Source organism: Arvicola amphibius, chromosome 5 (genome assembly GCF_903992535.2).
Source record: "Arvicola amphibius chromosome 5, mArvAmp1.2, whole genome shotgun sequence".
Classification (NCBI taxonomy): domain Eukaryota; kingdom Metazoa; phylum Chordata; class Mammalia; order Rodentia; family Cricetidae; genus Arvicola; species Arvicola amphibius.
This window is the reverse complement of record NC_052051.1, coordinates 53,568,376-53,583,964: the sequence shown is the minus strand read 5'-3', so window position 1 is coordinate 53,583,964 and position 15,589 is coordinate 53,568,376. Positions and strand designations below refer to the sequence as shown.

General features: G+C 36.2%; 1 protein-coding gene across 1 annotated transcript in view; it reads left to right on the top strand.

The window, feature by feature from the left end:
- Positions 1–15,221, top strand: part of Ctdspl2 (CTD small phosphatase like 2) — a 54,465-nt gene extending 39,244 nt beyond the window's left edge. The window contains exons 9-13 of the mRNA XM_038330185.1: positions 2,981–3,043; positions 3,143–3,222; positions 5,947–6,073; positions 7,817–7,912; positions 10,457–15,221. Coding sequence (XP_038186113.1) covers positions 2,981–3,043; positions 3,143–3,222; positions 5,947–6,073; positions 7,817–7,912; positions 10,457–10,522 — 432 coding nt within the window. The 3' untranslated portion in view covers positions 10,523–15,221. The remainder of the gene's footprint in view (positions 1–2,980; positions 3,044–3,142; positions 3,223–5,946; positions 6,074–7,816; positions 7,913–10,456) is intronic.
- Positions 15,222–15,589: the final 368 nt, after the last annotated feature.

Sequence of the window (15,589 nt, the reverse complement as noted above, 5' to 3'; positions counted from 1 at the left end):
ATGAAATTTTGATAAATTAATAGAAATAAGTTAAATTTGTATTTAACCAGACTTAAATTCAGTGTTTATAATCAATTTCTATGTAATTGACTTTTAATAAGTGTGGTTCTATTGTGCTTTGTTAGTACCATGAACATCAGTTAGTTTTCATTGACAGGCTACCAAAGAGGACACAGAAAATAAACTATTATTCATTGTCAAGTAGTGTTGTTATATTGTTAATGTAATATACTGGGTTTTTATTGTATATATGTGTGTATATGTATTTATATACATATATAAAATTTTCTTTATAAATTTAAATTTTAGTAAAGCCAGTTCTTCATAGATTCTAATTTTTTTGTTTTGTTTTGTTTTTGTTTTTTTGAAACTATATAGCCTTGGCTGTCTTGGAACTTACTCTAGACCAGGCTGGCCTCACATTCAGAGATCTGTCTGCCTCTGCCTCCCAAGTGCTGGGATTAAAGGCGTGCACCACCACCACCCAACAAATTACAATGTTTCTGATTTTTAAAAATTTGGCAAAATGTACTTATTTGCAAATACCCACTTTTGAGTCTTTGTCAATCTTGCCAGATTTATTGCTATCATTAAGCATTTTAAAATTTAACTTATTTTCCAAAATATATTTGGTTTATTTGAAAACAGACTTAACCTAAATAGCATTGCTGTAGGTCTAGAAGAACATTTTAGCTAGAGTGAAATCAGTCTTTTAGTCTTAAGAGTTTACCCAGTTAAGAGTTGTGTTTGCTTAGGCATGGCTACAAACGCCTGGAATGCCAGTGTAGGGAAGGCTGGGCAGGTCATCCTGGCTACATAGTAAGTTCCAGACTGGTCTGGGCTGCAGACTAAGACCCTGTCTCAACAAAACAAAACAAAAAGTTTTGAGTTTTTAGGAGGATGGTTGGTAGGAAATGACGGGTGGGTGCTTCAGAATAGAATCCTATATGAGGTTGAAGTTTGGAGAAGGAAAATGGAGCCAATTGTTACTTGTGAGCTTAGGTTTGGAAGGATTTAGAGACATACCCGTGTCTGTCTTTGTGATCTAATACAATTAAGTAATGTTAGTGTCAGGAACTAAATTTTTGGAGCCAATGAGATGGCTCAACAGAAAAAGACTTGCTACTTGAGTTTGGTTCCTGGGCTCTACATGGGGAGAGAAGAAAATGGATTTTCAAAAAAGTTGTCCTCTGACCGATGTCATGTACACACCACGGCACACCTTGCCCCCAGTAGATAGACCTAGTGAACAAAGAAAGACCATATTTATTATGCATACCTTAATTCTTTCTTTTAGAACAAAACTTAGGACTTTCTAATTCATATATATTCCTGTTCATGTTTAATAGATTTCTGAGTCATAACCCTTTTGGGCGTGTACCTCATCTCTGCTATTTTTTTTTTTATGGCTGTGTGCGTTTGTATCACATGGCACAGCTCTCTAGCCTTATTCCAGAGCTGACCACTATTTTTTTTCACCATAAGCTACTGTGTTATCTGTGTCTTTGAATCTTTTTGTGATACCTTTCTGATTAAACAATGAATCTGTTCTGCAGATAGACACCTTGATAGACAGCTCTTCTTAACCCCTGTGTTCTCAGGACAGAAACACTAGCAATGGATTCTTCTGTCCTTAGTGCTATCTTTCATTTTGAAAGCATGTATAGGTTGTGTGTTAAATTTAAACATGGAAATAGCAGTAGGATGCATAATGCTATCATAGGTTTAGTCTAATCTGGACGTCGCTGGAAAAATATTACTTGTGTCTTATTTTGTTGCATGCTTTCCCAGGCTTACTGTAAAACATTCCCAGAACTGGCCTTTTTTGTCACAGGAACATTTTTATGTAGATGGCAAAATTGAACACTAAGCGTGCATTAGGTGTGTTTTCACCACAGGCTTGTTACAAAGTCACAATCTGTTTAACTCAGCTGTATTTATGATATATGAAATCAGTAGACATCTTTCAGTGGAGTACAACACTTTTCTAAAATTTAGTCACCAAGTGAACATAAAGAGGAGTGAACAGTCTTTTGTAAGTAGTTTCAGTGGTTATTTATGGCTTATATTTGTGTGTGTGTTTTCTGATTGTCGCAGCATATTAAAGGAACAATAACACTAGGAAAGAAGCTGAACTTAGAGATAAGAATATATAGCTGGTGTTGCACTCCTTTTTTTAATCCCAGCACTCCCGAGGCAGAGGCAGGTGGATCTCTGAGTTCAAAGCCAGCCTGGTCTACAAAGTGAGTTCCAGGACAGCCAGAATGACACAGAAACCCTGTCTCAACCCAACTCAGTGTGTGTGTGCGCGCGCGCGCGTGCGTGCGTGTGTGTGTGTGTGTGTGTGTGTGTGTGTGTGTGTGTGTGTGTTTTATATATATATTATATATGTGTGTTTAAAATCTTGAGAAGTAAACTTTGAGAACTATTGACTTTGTATACTTTCAAGCTCGGTTGTTATATCTGAAACATTAAATGTGAAGGATAAGTTTGATTTCTTTAGAAAAGGGAGGGGTTATTAAAACTCACCAATCCAGATACCACCTTCTTGACTATTACTTGTCTTAATATAAAAATTCAATAGGTATTTTTAACAGGTACTTGTTTAGAAGACGTTCTGAGTAATTGAGGAAGGTCCATTGAGACAGGTCAGCTTAGAACTGGACTCACAGCCTGCAGCATAATTGGATGGATGCTACCTGCTTGGAAGATGGAACTGATTGGTGGATCACAATCTACAATGAGGGAAATCTGTTTTTAGTTGAAATGCTTTTTGAAATTACATTCCAGTGAAATACAGTTGATTTGTTATTAAAAATGAAACAATGATTACTGTCTCTAAAAGTCATCTTAAGTGCTTCTGGTACATGGAATATGTTTGATTTGAGTGGTACTTAGTAAATATTTCTGTTACTTTAAAATAGGAACTTTTAAATTATATTATGTTTATTTGCTGAAAACTATCTTTGCATTTCTTCAGGTTTATGTGAGATTAAGACCATTCTTCAGGGAATTCCTTGAACGAATGTCTCGGATGTATGAGGTAAATGTGTTTAAACTAATTACCTATGTATTTTTTATTCAATATAGTACCCATATTTAGATCATGTATAATGATTACTTCTTTTCCCTGAATTTGTAGATCATTCTTTTTACTGCTTCTAAGAAGGTGTATGCAGACAAGTTACTGAACATACTAGACCCTAAAAAGCAACTGGTCAGGTAAATTTAATTAAGAAATCGTAGAAATGTCTGTCACACTCATCCATGCAATTACCTTGACTTTATTTAATTTTAATGGCCATTTTCAGTTGGCTGATATCTAGATTATTGTGTTGAATAGTAAATGAATTTTTTTAAAGTCCCACAACTCTTTAAGAGTTTCTAATTATGTGACTTCAGACAGACATTCCTTAAAGGGTCCCAAAGTCAGATATATTTCCTATTACATCTATATCTTCATTTCTTTGGGAATTTGGGTGAGGCGGGTGGTGGTGGATATTTTCACTATGAGCTTGTTTTACTTTCGTGTCTCTGAGATAATGTTTGTTATATTGCCTTTGTAATGGCATTTAGAAATATAGTAGAAAGGATTCTTTAAGACTAGATTTGCCTCCTTCTCTCCTGAGAAAATGTTACATGTATCTATCTGAAAATTAAAACTGGCTTGATCATGCAGTTTATCCTGAACTGGACTCTGTTCCTTGTGTATGTCATTAACCAGCAAATGAAGTGTGTTCCTGGGTAGCAGGGTTGCCTTGGGAGATTTTGAAAATCAGTCCCTTTATTTCTGTCAGCTGAAGACACTTTAGTCAAGTCTGTAGTACTTGCTCCATCGTCTGAGGCGTATGAGTGAGTCTGACTTAGTGATAAAAAATAAAGAAAGGATGTAAGAAGCTCAAACAGCTATTTAGCTGGATATTGTTTTGATCATTATCTCCCATACTTTTAGTTATAAATCTTAAACCTAGTTTACTATTGATGATACTTTATTCCCATGTGTTGTGGCATAAGACTTTAACTCCAGAGCTTGTGAAGTAGAGATAGGCAGATCTGTGTTTCATGCCAACTTGAGCTGCTGTCTCAACAAACTCAAAAGAACTTTTATTGGATGGTTACAATTAAACTGTGATCTTTAATTTTTAATTGAAAGGATCAAATAAGTTAAAGAATTCACATATGTATACTGTAATATATGCTCACTGTGCCTAACTTTAATAAAAGTATCTAAATTTAGATTTTGCTTTGATGACTATTCATGTTAAAAGATTTCTTTTCAGTATCTGTAGTATTCTAGCAACGGTTGTAAGCAGCATGGTCATGGCTCTTGTGCAGTTTCATTTCCTGGGGAGGAGCCATGCTGTTACATTGTGTTGTAAAATCTAGACACTTGGAAATATTCATTTGTTCTACCATATTGAATTTTTAAAGAGAAAAAAATGTGACTGATTGGAATTTTTTTAAAGATTTATTAATTTATTATATACACAATGTTCAGCCTCCATGTATGCCTGCAGGCCAGAAGAGGGCACCAGATCTCATTACAGATGGTTGTGAGCCACCATGTAGTTGCTGGGATTTGAACTCAGGACCTCTGGAAGAGCAGTCAGTGCTCTTAACCTCTGAGCCATCTCTTCAGCCCTTGATTGGAATTTTTTTGAAGTGCTTTAGAGAACTGTCTCTTAGTAGCTGGGTAACTAAAACTCCCTAATCGTCATTGCCACTAGCACTGGTTTTTTAAGATGAGTTTTTGCTTTTTAAATGGTGTTGAACTGGGACAGGGTGTATGGGTAGAAAACGCTTTCTTCTTTTTCTTTTTCTTTTTTTCTTTTCTTCCAAGACATGGTTTCTCTGTGTAGCCCTGGCTGCCCTGGAGCTCACAGAGATGCAGGTGCATCTGTGTATGCACCACCACTATGCCCAGCTGAAAATAAACTCCTTTCTTGAAATTATAAAACAAAAAGTACAGGGATGAATAGTATATTGCTCATGAACATTTGTTAAGGGTTAAGCAGCAAGACAAACTCAGTTGTTAAGTCATATAGCACAAACATATTTCAAGCTGAAAAATCTGTTTCGGTTATTAGTAATATTTAGAGAATAGTATCTTGATTATAAATTAAGATTGCATAATTACTATAGTATATAAGAATTACACATCTTTTAATAGCTTTTAAAATGGCAGAATTTTCTATTTAGTTTGTAAGATTATTTACATTTGATTTTTTTTCAATCCCTGTTCTTTGAATCAATATTACACACACACACATACATACATACACACACACACACAGAAATAAGAGTGTTTGGGGAAAGTTGAAATGATGGAATGTTTTGGCCTCAGCAGCATCTTTTCTCAAAAAACTATTAGGAAAACTAAAATATATATATATATATATATATATATATATATATATATATATATATTAACTCCAATACAAAAACATACCTTCTTATATTTTCTATTCTGGCATGTACAGGGATAGGGAGGCTGTGTGGTCTACTGGTTAGAGCAAAGGACTGGGAGCCAGGAGGATCCTGGTTTCCAACTAACCACAGACTTACTGTGACCTTGGGCAAGTCACTTGTGCCTCAGTCAGCCATCTGGAAAATTGGTTTAAAAGCAGGACCTCGATGACAACCAAATGCTGCATCTGAGCTGAGCTTTCTTGGGTAATTAAATTACAAAAACAACTTCAAAGTTTTAATTCTTTTTTTACTTTATGACATAGTATAAACCAGAGTTGTTTAAACCATTGTAATATTTGGTGGTTTTTTTTTTTTTTAAAGGTCTCAGTAATTGCTAAGAATTTTTATATTGAAAACTACTACAATTTAGGCCAATGTTTGTAGTTGAATTTGCTTCCTGAGAGAAAGAATACTTAGAAATCTTGTGGCATGAATTTCAGTGCATGTTTTAAAATCTCGGTTTTATTTTTTGTTTAGGCATCGGCTTTTCCGAGAACATTGTGTTTGTGTACAAGGAAACTATATAAAGGACTTAAATATCCTTGGAAGAGATCTTTCCAAAACTATAATAATTGACAACTCACCACAAGCCTTTGCCTATCAGGTAGGGAGAAGATTCCTAAAGAAACCCAAATGGAAAAATTACAATGAAGACAATTGCTGCCAAGAAATTATGATAGAAAAAAAAACAGTAATTTTTATTTACTACGTAATCTTTTAAGATTAGAAAGGCCAAATGGAAAAGTATTTGTGGAAATTTGTTTTCTACATGAAGTACAACATAAATTAAGAGAAATGCAGATAAAATGATGGGTCAGGATACCATTTAGTAGCATTTCCATTTGTTTGTTTGTTTGCTTTATTCAGGACAGGTTTTCCCTGTGTTACAACAATAGGTTTTCTGGAACTAGCTCTTGTAGTCTTGTAGATCAAGGCCATCACCACCCACCCGTTGATATTTTTTTAAAATTATAAATATGTTTGAAAACTAAAATTAACAATATTCTAGTCTATTGACTTAAATAATTTGAAATGTTTGGCTAGATTTTTGTGTGCTTGCTAATACTACTTTTGGTTTGTTTTCGAGACACGGTTTTCTCTGTAGCTGTTGGTGCCTGTGCTGGAACTAGCTCTTGTAGACCAGGCTGGCCCTCGAACTCACAGAGATCTGCCTGCCTCTGCCTCCCAAGAGATTAAAGGCGTGCGCCACCACTGCCCGACCCGTTTTTGCTAATATTTCTATAGCTCTGTTCTACCCACCTGAATTATTGGAAGACACACACTGGGTGTTTTTTTGTATTATCTTTAAGTCTCTCTCTCCTCTCCTCTCTCTCTCTCATATATGTATATGCAGCCCATGCCAACCTTGAACTCAGAGGTCAGCTTTCTTTTGTCTTCCAAATGGTGAAATTAAAGGCCCTATCCCTGCCCCAGTGTTTACTTTGTTAAAATCAGTGCTTTTTCCTACCTTGTATTTGTACTTTTACTTGTACTCATGAGTTGATAGCAGGAAAATGGTTAGTCTGGAGTGGGAGGATTGATTGTTAAAGGCCTGCCTGGGCCACAGCCGACAGGGTTTGTCAGTCTAACAGCCCTGGCTGTCCTGGAAACTCGCTCTGTAGAGCAGGCTGGCCTCGAACTTGGAGAATTCCCCCCTGCCTCTGTCTCCCAAGTGCTGGGATTAAAGGTGTGCGCCCCACCACCCAGCTCAAGACCCTTCACTCTCTTCTTTCCTTTTTTGGGGGGGTTGAGTTTTTCAAGACAGGGTTCTCTGTATCTTTAGATCTTGTCCTGAAACTCACTCTGTAGACCAGGCTGGCCTCAAACTAACTGAGATCCGCCTGCCTCTGCTTCCCAAGTACTGGAATTAAAGGCGTGTGCCACTACCACCCAGCTCAAGACCCCTTCTTAAAAGAATAGAACGTGACTATAGAGTGTTTCAAAAAGAAAAGGAGAGACCAAAAAAGGGAAAGGAAGAAAGAAAAAACCAGTGAATAGGAAAGACATGGTCCTTGTGTAAAAGTATTTACATATGCTTTCTGAGAGTGTTTAGGTTGGTAGTTTCTCTTTACTCCACAGTGACTAGCATTGTGCTGGTGACTTTCTTGAATGAATATTGTAGAATCGCCTAGTGAGCTCTTTATTATTTCCCTTTTGCACTCACCGAGGAAGTCAGGGACACTGAACAGTCAAACTCTCTCTTGCGTTATTGAGCTGCCAGTGAAATCTAATAATATTTTTTTCCAGAGAAACTTTTATGTCCATAGTTATTTAACTCTGTTTTTTAAGTTTTCCAAAGCAGGCTAATGTAGTTAAAGAGAACTTAATTACATATTTATTGTTTTAGCTTTCTAATGGAATTCCTATAGAAAGCTGGTTTATGGATAAAAATGACAATGAACTCCTAAAATTGATTCCATTTCTGGAGAAGCTTGTAGAAATGGTAAGTATGTCATCTGTTTGATTTTTATTGCTGCTGCTGCTGTTGTTGTTAGCTGAACTATATTGAACAAATCTCTCTGTGTGTATTGGCTTTTAAAGTTAACTGTGTACCAACCTGGAAGACTAAAGAGGGATAATCATCAGATTGAGGGCAGTCTAGGTTACACATATAGAGAAATCCTCCCTAAAAAGTAACAGAACAAATAATAAAGTTAACTGGTAGAAGATTGTGGCAAGGGGCTGGAGAGATGGCTCAGTGGTTAAGAGCTTTGCTTTGCCTGCTCTTCCAAAGGTCCTGAGTTCAATTCCCAGCAACCACATGTGCTCACAACCATCTGTAATGAGATTTGGTGCCCTTTTCTGGCCTGCAGGGATACATGCAGGCAGAACACTGAATATATGATAAATAAATAAATCTTTTTTTTAAAAAATAAAAAGAAGGGGGGGCTGGAGAGATGGCTCAGCAGTTAAGAGCACTGATTGTTCTTCCAGAGGTCCTGAGTTCAATTCCCAGCAACCACATAGTGGCCCACAACCACCTGTAATAAAATTTGGTGCCAACTTCTGGCAGAACATGGTATACATAATAAATAAATAAATATTTGGGAAAAACAAAGATTGTGACAAAAGTTTAAAAAAGACTAATTGGTTTTGTTGGTTTTTTTTTTAATAAATCAATATGCAGTAGAAATTGACTAGGTTCATCCTTCTATTGAAACAAGTTTTCTTAGAGTTGTGGTGCATATGAATGATCAGTTGATCCCAGCACTAAGTATCGCAGAGGCAGGAGGATCAGGAATTAAAGGTGATTCTTGCCTGGTGAGCTTGAGGTCAGCCTGGGACTAAATGGAACTCTTGTCTTTTAAAAAAATATCTCTACAGTTTGTTTCTGTTTGCATATTGAAAAGATAAAGTTTTCAGTACTCATGAAGTGTACAAAAATAAGCAGAAAGTAGGAGGACTTGCGGGGCTCTTGTTGGCAACATGAGAGTGAGCTTGGCCTTGCACTGTGATGCGCAGGCATCAGTTAGCCTCAGGGAGTCTAACCTTTTACAAACTTCCCCTAGCTTTTGCTTGGAGTTAAGAGTAAGCAGGAGTGGGAGAGCTAAAAGCAGCTCTCAGTATTTCCCTGACATGGAAGGAAGAGTTCAGCCATGTGTGTGGTGGCAAGACAAAAAGATTGCCTGGGAGAGTAGTTCTGGTGAGCAAATGATTTGGGATCCTCACATGTAGTTCTGATGGGAAGCAGAGATGTTTGTGATCAGCTGGAACTGCCAGGATTCTGCCTCAGGCAGGATATGAAGCCTTCCATGATGCAGCTGGTCTTCAAGGGAAGTTTTATCACTGGCCAGTAAAATGGACCAAAGAAATAGCTCAAGGTGGTTTTTTTGTTGTTTGAGACAGGGTCCCAGGGACTTGACTGGCCTGGAACTTACTATGTGTATCAGGCTGTCCTCCAGCTCTTAGAGATCTGCCTGCCTCTTGAGTGCTACTATGCCCAGCAAATCACAATGTCTACAGCAAGGCTTTACTTCTCTAAGTGATTTGTCAGGAAAATTAACAGAGAAGCCAGATGCACTGGAGAGAACAAGGACTCAGAAAAGGCTCCCTTCTCCTTGGGCTTTATAAGAGAAATCCTGGGCTGGAAGCTGGGATGCTCAAAGAATAAATAATATTCCTCCCCTGGGCAAAGATAGAGGGCTTAGAACAAATTTAGTGATTTGTAGCCTCATTTCAGGTTCTAAACCTTGGTCCTTTCTGCCCACCATTGTTTCCATGAACAGTTTTCGAATTCTGTTAGAAATTATTAAAAAATAAGGCCTACCCGTTCTTAAAAGTTTTATATACTAAGTGCTTTGGGACTTTTATTTGTATAGTTTCCTCTTTTGTTTACATATGTTTCTAAAATGATGCATTTTACCCGTCATAATTCACATTTAATAGTAATGTTTTGGTCACTCAGCTCCTTTTTCTAGGAATTATTTTCTTATCTGTGAGTTAATTGTAGAAAGTAGAATTTAGTGGTATAAAACATTTTACTTATCTATTGGGTTTAGCTTCTTAATGTTTTTTAACAAAAAAAAATGACGAGAAAAAAAGCTTAAGTCTAAATGTAATTCTGAACTTATTTTATGTTGTAGTCTAATACAGTCACCCCTCCATACCCTTCTAGATTGAATCCAGGATCTCCCAAATGACAATATCCACGTGTTCTCAAGTCCCTTAGAGAGTTGTATGTGGTGTTTGCGTATAACCTTCACATACCCTCCCAAATCCTTAAAATTATCTTTAAAGTCTTAGTAATATCTAGTATGAGTAAATGCTAAGTTAAATAGTTTGCACTGTATTGTTTAGAGATTAATGACAAAAGTCTGCCAGTAGAGATATGAATCTATAGATTGGTTATAGAAACTGACTGTATTTGGCAAGCAAAATAATATGTCATGAAGTAAGGAAGTAGTCCACTTCTCTGTAAAGAGTGTTATGTAGGGGATCATACCTTAGAAATATGTGGCTTTTGAAAAATAATTTTTTCTCCACACAGAATGAAGATGTCCGGCCTCACATCAGAGACAAATTTCGCTTGCATGATTTGCTGCCCCCAGATTAAGTTCAGAGACTTGTCAGATCACTGAGGGGGGAGAGAGAATGCAGGACCTTTTGGACTAAGACAAAAACATTGCCATTACTGTTGAAATTTTGCATTTTTGTACCCCGTCTTGCTTTTCTTATCTTTGGTGCCCAATAATAATCAAGGGTTAGAAAGAGAACTGTCTATCCAGATTGAACACACAGTGGGGGGGCTAAAACAGAAGCGTCTGCAGAGCTAGTGCAACTGCAGTGACACTGTATGCACAGGACACCTGCGGTTCATAAAGATTCTGTTTTCTGCCACCATCAGTCTGCCTGTAGTGCACAGGACTTTATGATAATACAGGGTGAAGTGGAACTTCCACTCTCCTCTGTTTGGTGCTCTCGGTGGGTTTGTAGCCACTTTTCTGTTACTTTACTACTCTCATTTCAACAGGAATGGCCAGTAAAAGTTGTTTTTTTTTCCTGTTCAGGTTTATAACCTTTTTACACTTCTGACCTGTATTAGATTAGACTCTCATGATGCATTCCTTTTAGTTGAGGCGCTTCAGTTTTCTGGAAATAGTCAATTTTTAGTTTTTGAGTTTTTTATGTATATATATACATATATATATATATATATACATACACATATATATATATATATACACATATATATACACACACACATTTGAATGGCCGTTTTCCTGCTTTGTCTGCCTGCATATTGTATATTTGTTTAAAAATATTCTCTTTTAGTCCATGTAAGTTTCATTTTTTAAAAAACATGCATTTATATTTTGTTCTGTAATATTCTACTGTAGGTAAAATCTTCAAAAATCAAGAGACTGGGTAGGTAAGAATATATGAATGACTAATATTCAAGCGATTAGAACCATTGTGATGACATGTATTCCAGATGGTAATATCTTGTAATGGCACACATGGAATGGATAAAGGTATACCTCAGACTTCACTGTGCTCACCATTGAGGAGAATGAGTTCAGTCTCCTGTCAGGCTTGATTCAGTTACTGCTGCCTTTGGTTTTCTCCAGGAATGAAGTATTCAGCACAGTGACTCAGTATTTGCTTTGCATGGGCTGGTGGTCCCTCTGTTACACTCTTGGTTACAATCAGTTTAAAACTCTGTGTAACAGGCTTGGTACCTAACAGTAGCTATGCATACCCGTGGCTCAGTCAGTACACTCCCAGCTACCCGTGCAGTTAGTCTGCTGTGTGGGAATAGTCGTCACGCCTTGGTTCTCTAATGCAGCTACCACAAGAGGTTGATATTTTTATAGTGGCGTGTAATCTCCTTTTCAGGGGCTTTTTATGGAAGGTAGAATTTGTAAGAGTTAGTATGCTTTGCCTCTCAACTGCATTGACATGCCGCAGGCTCAGACTGTTTTTGTGTAAAGGATGTCAAAGAACGGCACTTTTTCTAAAGAGAAGTTTGATATTTTGTATGCTTGTTAAGAAAGTACAGTATTGGAAATTAAAGGTGGACAACTGATAATTGAGGAGTATGTCAGTTAATTTTTTATGTATATTACCTGTTTACTTGTACAACTTCTTGTACAAATTACATGCAGCTTCATTTTCAAATGAATCCTTAAAATAAGGAAATCTTTTTAGGAAAACATTTAATTTTTGTATTTTTGATTTTAAAGGCATGAGTTGTCAGTTTTCAGTGTATTAATGAAGATTTTAACTTTTCATCAGGTTAAGTGTTTTCTTATTATCTGTTATGTATGTAGTTAGCATATTGTGTCACTGAACTGTTTAAAAATCTAGCATGTAGAGCAAGCCTGTTTTGTGGAAAATCCTTATTAAAAAAATAATCATGGCAGATTTTCTGCAAAAAAAAAAAAACAAAAGCATTTGCAATTCAGAATACTGATTTTTTTTTATTTTAAAAAAAGGTATTTTGCTTGCAGGAACAATACTACAGATTCATTTTAATGAGAATTTTTTAAATGTATTTATCTTTAGGGCACCTGGGCATCTTTAATGCTGTTTGTCTTATGTTTTTCTTGAAATAAAATGTACATACGTTACCTTTACATATGCTCTTGCTCAAAATTGTGAACCTAGTTAATTTCTTCCTGACCCCATCATTTTTATGCTTCTTTAGCAAACCCCAAACCTATACAAGATCTGAATTTTTGACATGCATAATTGTTGAAAGCTTTCCTGACTAAGTGAATACAGTCTCAAAGCCCTTCCCACAACTTTAAGGGGAAATGTAAACACTTACACCATTGTGCCTCTGGGCACTTTAATAATAAAAGCAGACCGTTTGAGGAGGACTTCTTTAAAGTCAGCTGATAGATGACTCAAGAATGACAGAGAAAACACATTGTGGGAAAGTTTATACGACCAAATTAATACATTATTTTTCCACTACTTTATTTGGGTAATTCTAAAGTTATTGATACAAGGTTTAAAGCAAATTACAAATAAGCCATTTAACCAGCTATTTCCCTTCTCAGTAGGTTATCTTCCAGTCACAGCTTTCCTTTGCTGGTAGCTGTAGAACCCTTCCATTTAGTTACTCGGGGGTGTGTTGTTTTTGAATTGAGACGCGCCCAGCTGTCAGTGCACACGACAAACATGCCTGTAGTAAATGTAGGGGCAATGGATCCATGAGGCATAGCAAGCTACCTGTGTACACATTACAACTCTTAAGGACCTATTAAAATTGTGCTATTTCCAGTTCTGAATGTTTGACTTTAAGACATTTAAATATTTGTATCATTGTTAGAGGATGTTTTAATTGGTTGTATTTTTTAATCCCGTGTAATATATGCAGTCCTGACCATTTTCCTGGTCCTAAAAGAGAACCGATGACAATTCGTAACCAGAAGTTGTTTTATATTTGCTAGTGTGTATATTTATTTATCCGATGGCTTTATTTGTTTCCCAAAATTGTATTGGGACTTGTTGAAAGCATTGTGTGACTTCTATAAATGGCTATTTTCTTGTAACTGTCAGTGATATGGATGTGTACATTGTTTTATATATATATATATATACATATATATATTTCTGGGGGTAATTTTTTTTTAGGGTTGACAATGTTTTTTTGTTTTTTAAGTTACCTTTTGCCAATGACTTTTTCTGCTAGCTTTTACTTCATTCAGCCTTCTAACGGAGTTCATTCTTGTTCTGTCATCAACTTGGCTGTAAGAGAGACTTCATCTCATCAGTGAAGAAGGTGTTTCATTATTCCTACAAGTCTTACAGCAAGCACAGATTCTTCATAAGGATCGGATCTCTTCCACGTCTGTGTCAGTCACATAAAGGACACGGAAGCCTTCGTCTCCTGTACTGATGTGATGGTGTTATACACTACATCACTAGCTAGTTAAGGTTGTGACCTGACCTCTTTGTCTTCCTAGGTATTTATTTGTTAACCTTTTTAGATCTTGTATGTCTAAATTAACTTAGAATAGTTACCCACCGAATAACTATGCCAAGAACTAGGAAAGAATGTTTATTTTATTTCCCCTTATAGGGGAAGAGTGGACTGGGAACAAAAATGTAAGGCCAAGAGGCCTTAGGTTGTCGTTCATTCACTTTCTTATTCCTCTCATGGGCTGTATTTGAATTTTTTTTTTCTTCAGTGCTAATGTATTTGATTATACCATTGCTTTTCATGTCTTCCCTTGAGTTGAAAACCTGCTAGGAATTTGTGTAAAATACCTTAAAAAGTTTTCAGAGTTAAAACTCAGTTCCTTATATTCAAATTCTACTTAAATTATTGAAATCCAAGTCATATACATTTTCTTAAAATGTTTCTCTGTTATCTTGAATTGAGATTTCATTGTAAATCAATTTAGTCAACAAACATGTTTTGAGATCCTTTTTAAAAAGAATTAAGGGGATGAGAGCAAGTTTATTCTAGTTTATGGTTTAATACTATTGTTTTAAGATACATAGTGATTCCCAAACCAGCATGTTCATCAGAATTACTCTGAGGAGCTTTTTGAACTGCAAACTCCTGAAGCCTGCCCCTGGGAAGCCTTCTCATTGTGTCAGGAGCAGGCTGGGAACAGTTCCGTTTTTAAAGTTCTCCTAGTGATTTAAATAGACAACTTTGGTATGTCTCTGTTCTAAATAGTGTGGTTTGAGAATAGGCTACAAAAGTTCACCAGTCATCTCTCTGTGGTAGCTTTTTTTGTCTTTTCCTTTTTTTTTTTTTTTTCCTTCTTTTCTTTCTTTTTAAGTCCTGGGACCAGATTTCACAGAACTTATTCAAGATCCGAGGAGGAATGATGAAGATTGAGGCTACTGCTCACTATTATTTTTGTCATTCATACTTTTTAAAGAGTTTGCATTTATAGAACTCTGAATAGCTGATCATTTACGTAGCTGAAGGACATGTCCCTGAATGAGACCATTATATATAGTAACTAAAATATTTCACTATTTTTTTATTTTATAAATCTTTGTAGAAATGAGCAATGAAATGCTACTTTCATCTTTTGAAATGGGATTTTTCAAGGTAGTGTCCTTTTGGCATTAAGGTAGGGAGGAGTTAATATTCTCTCTACTTATTTCCACATGAATCAATACGAAGTTATGGACATTTAAAAATCTCAATTTAATTTCTACTTATTTACTATGCAGTATAGCCGTGAACAAGTAATGTAGATTTAGTTTTCTCATCTTCAAATGCCCTGATCACCCTACCTCACAGGGTTGTTGTGGGGATAAATAAAACTTTTATGGAAGTACTTTTCTTTGATGACGTTTTATCGGCCATCGGAAACAATGAGATTTTGAGTATTTTCATGTTCTTTACTTTTCGATACTGACCTTAGAACGTGCTATAAAGATCAGAGTGGGTTGCAGATGAGGAAAGACCAGTACAGAAACAAGGTCAAGTCGGGCCTGTGAACCAAAGCCGAACTCAAGTAGCACTGCAGTGTGCTGGCGTTCTTGTGTGGTCATGGTTGTACATAAATACAAAGCCTCCTCGTATGTCAGTTTAGTCTAAAGATGCCGTTATAAAAAGGAATATAGAATCATACAAACTGGGCCTAAAGGTATCGTCCAGTTTTGAAAGTAGAAGGAAACTGCTGCTTCCAAATTAACTCTTCAT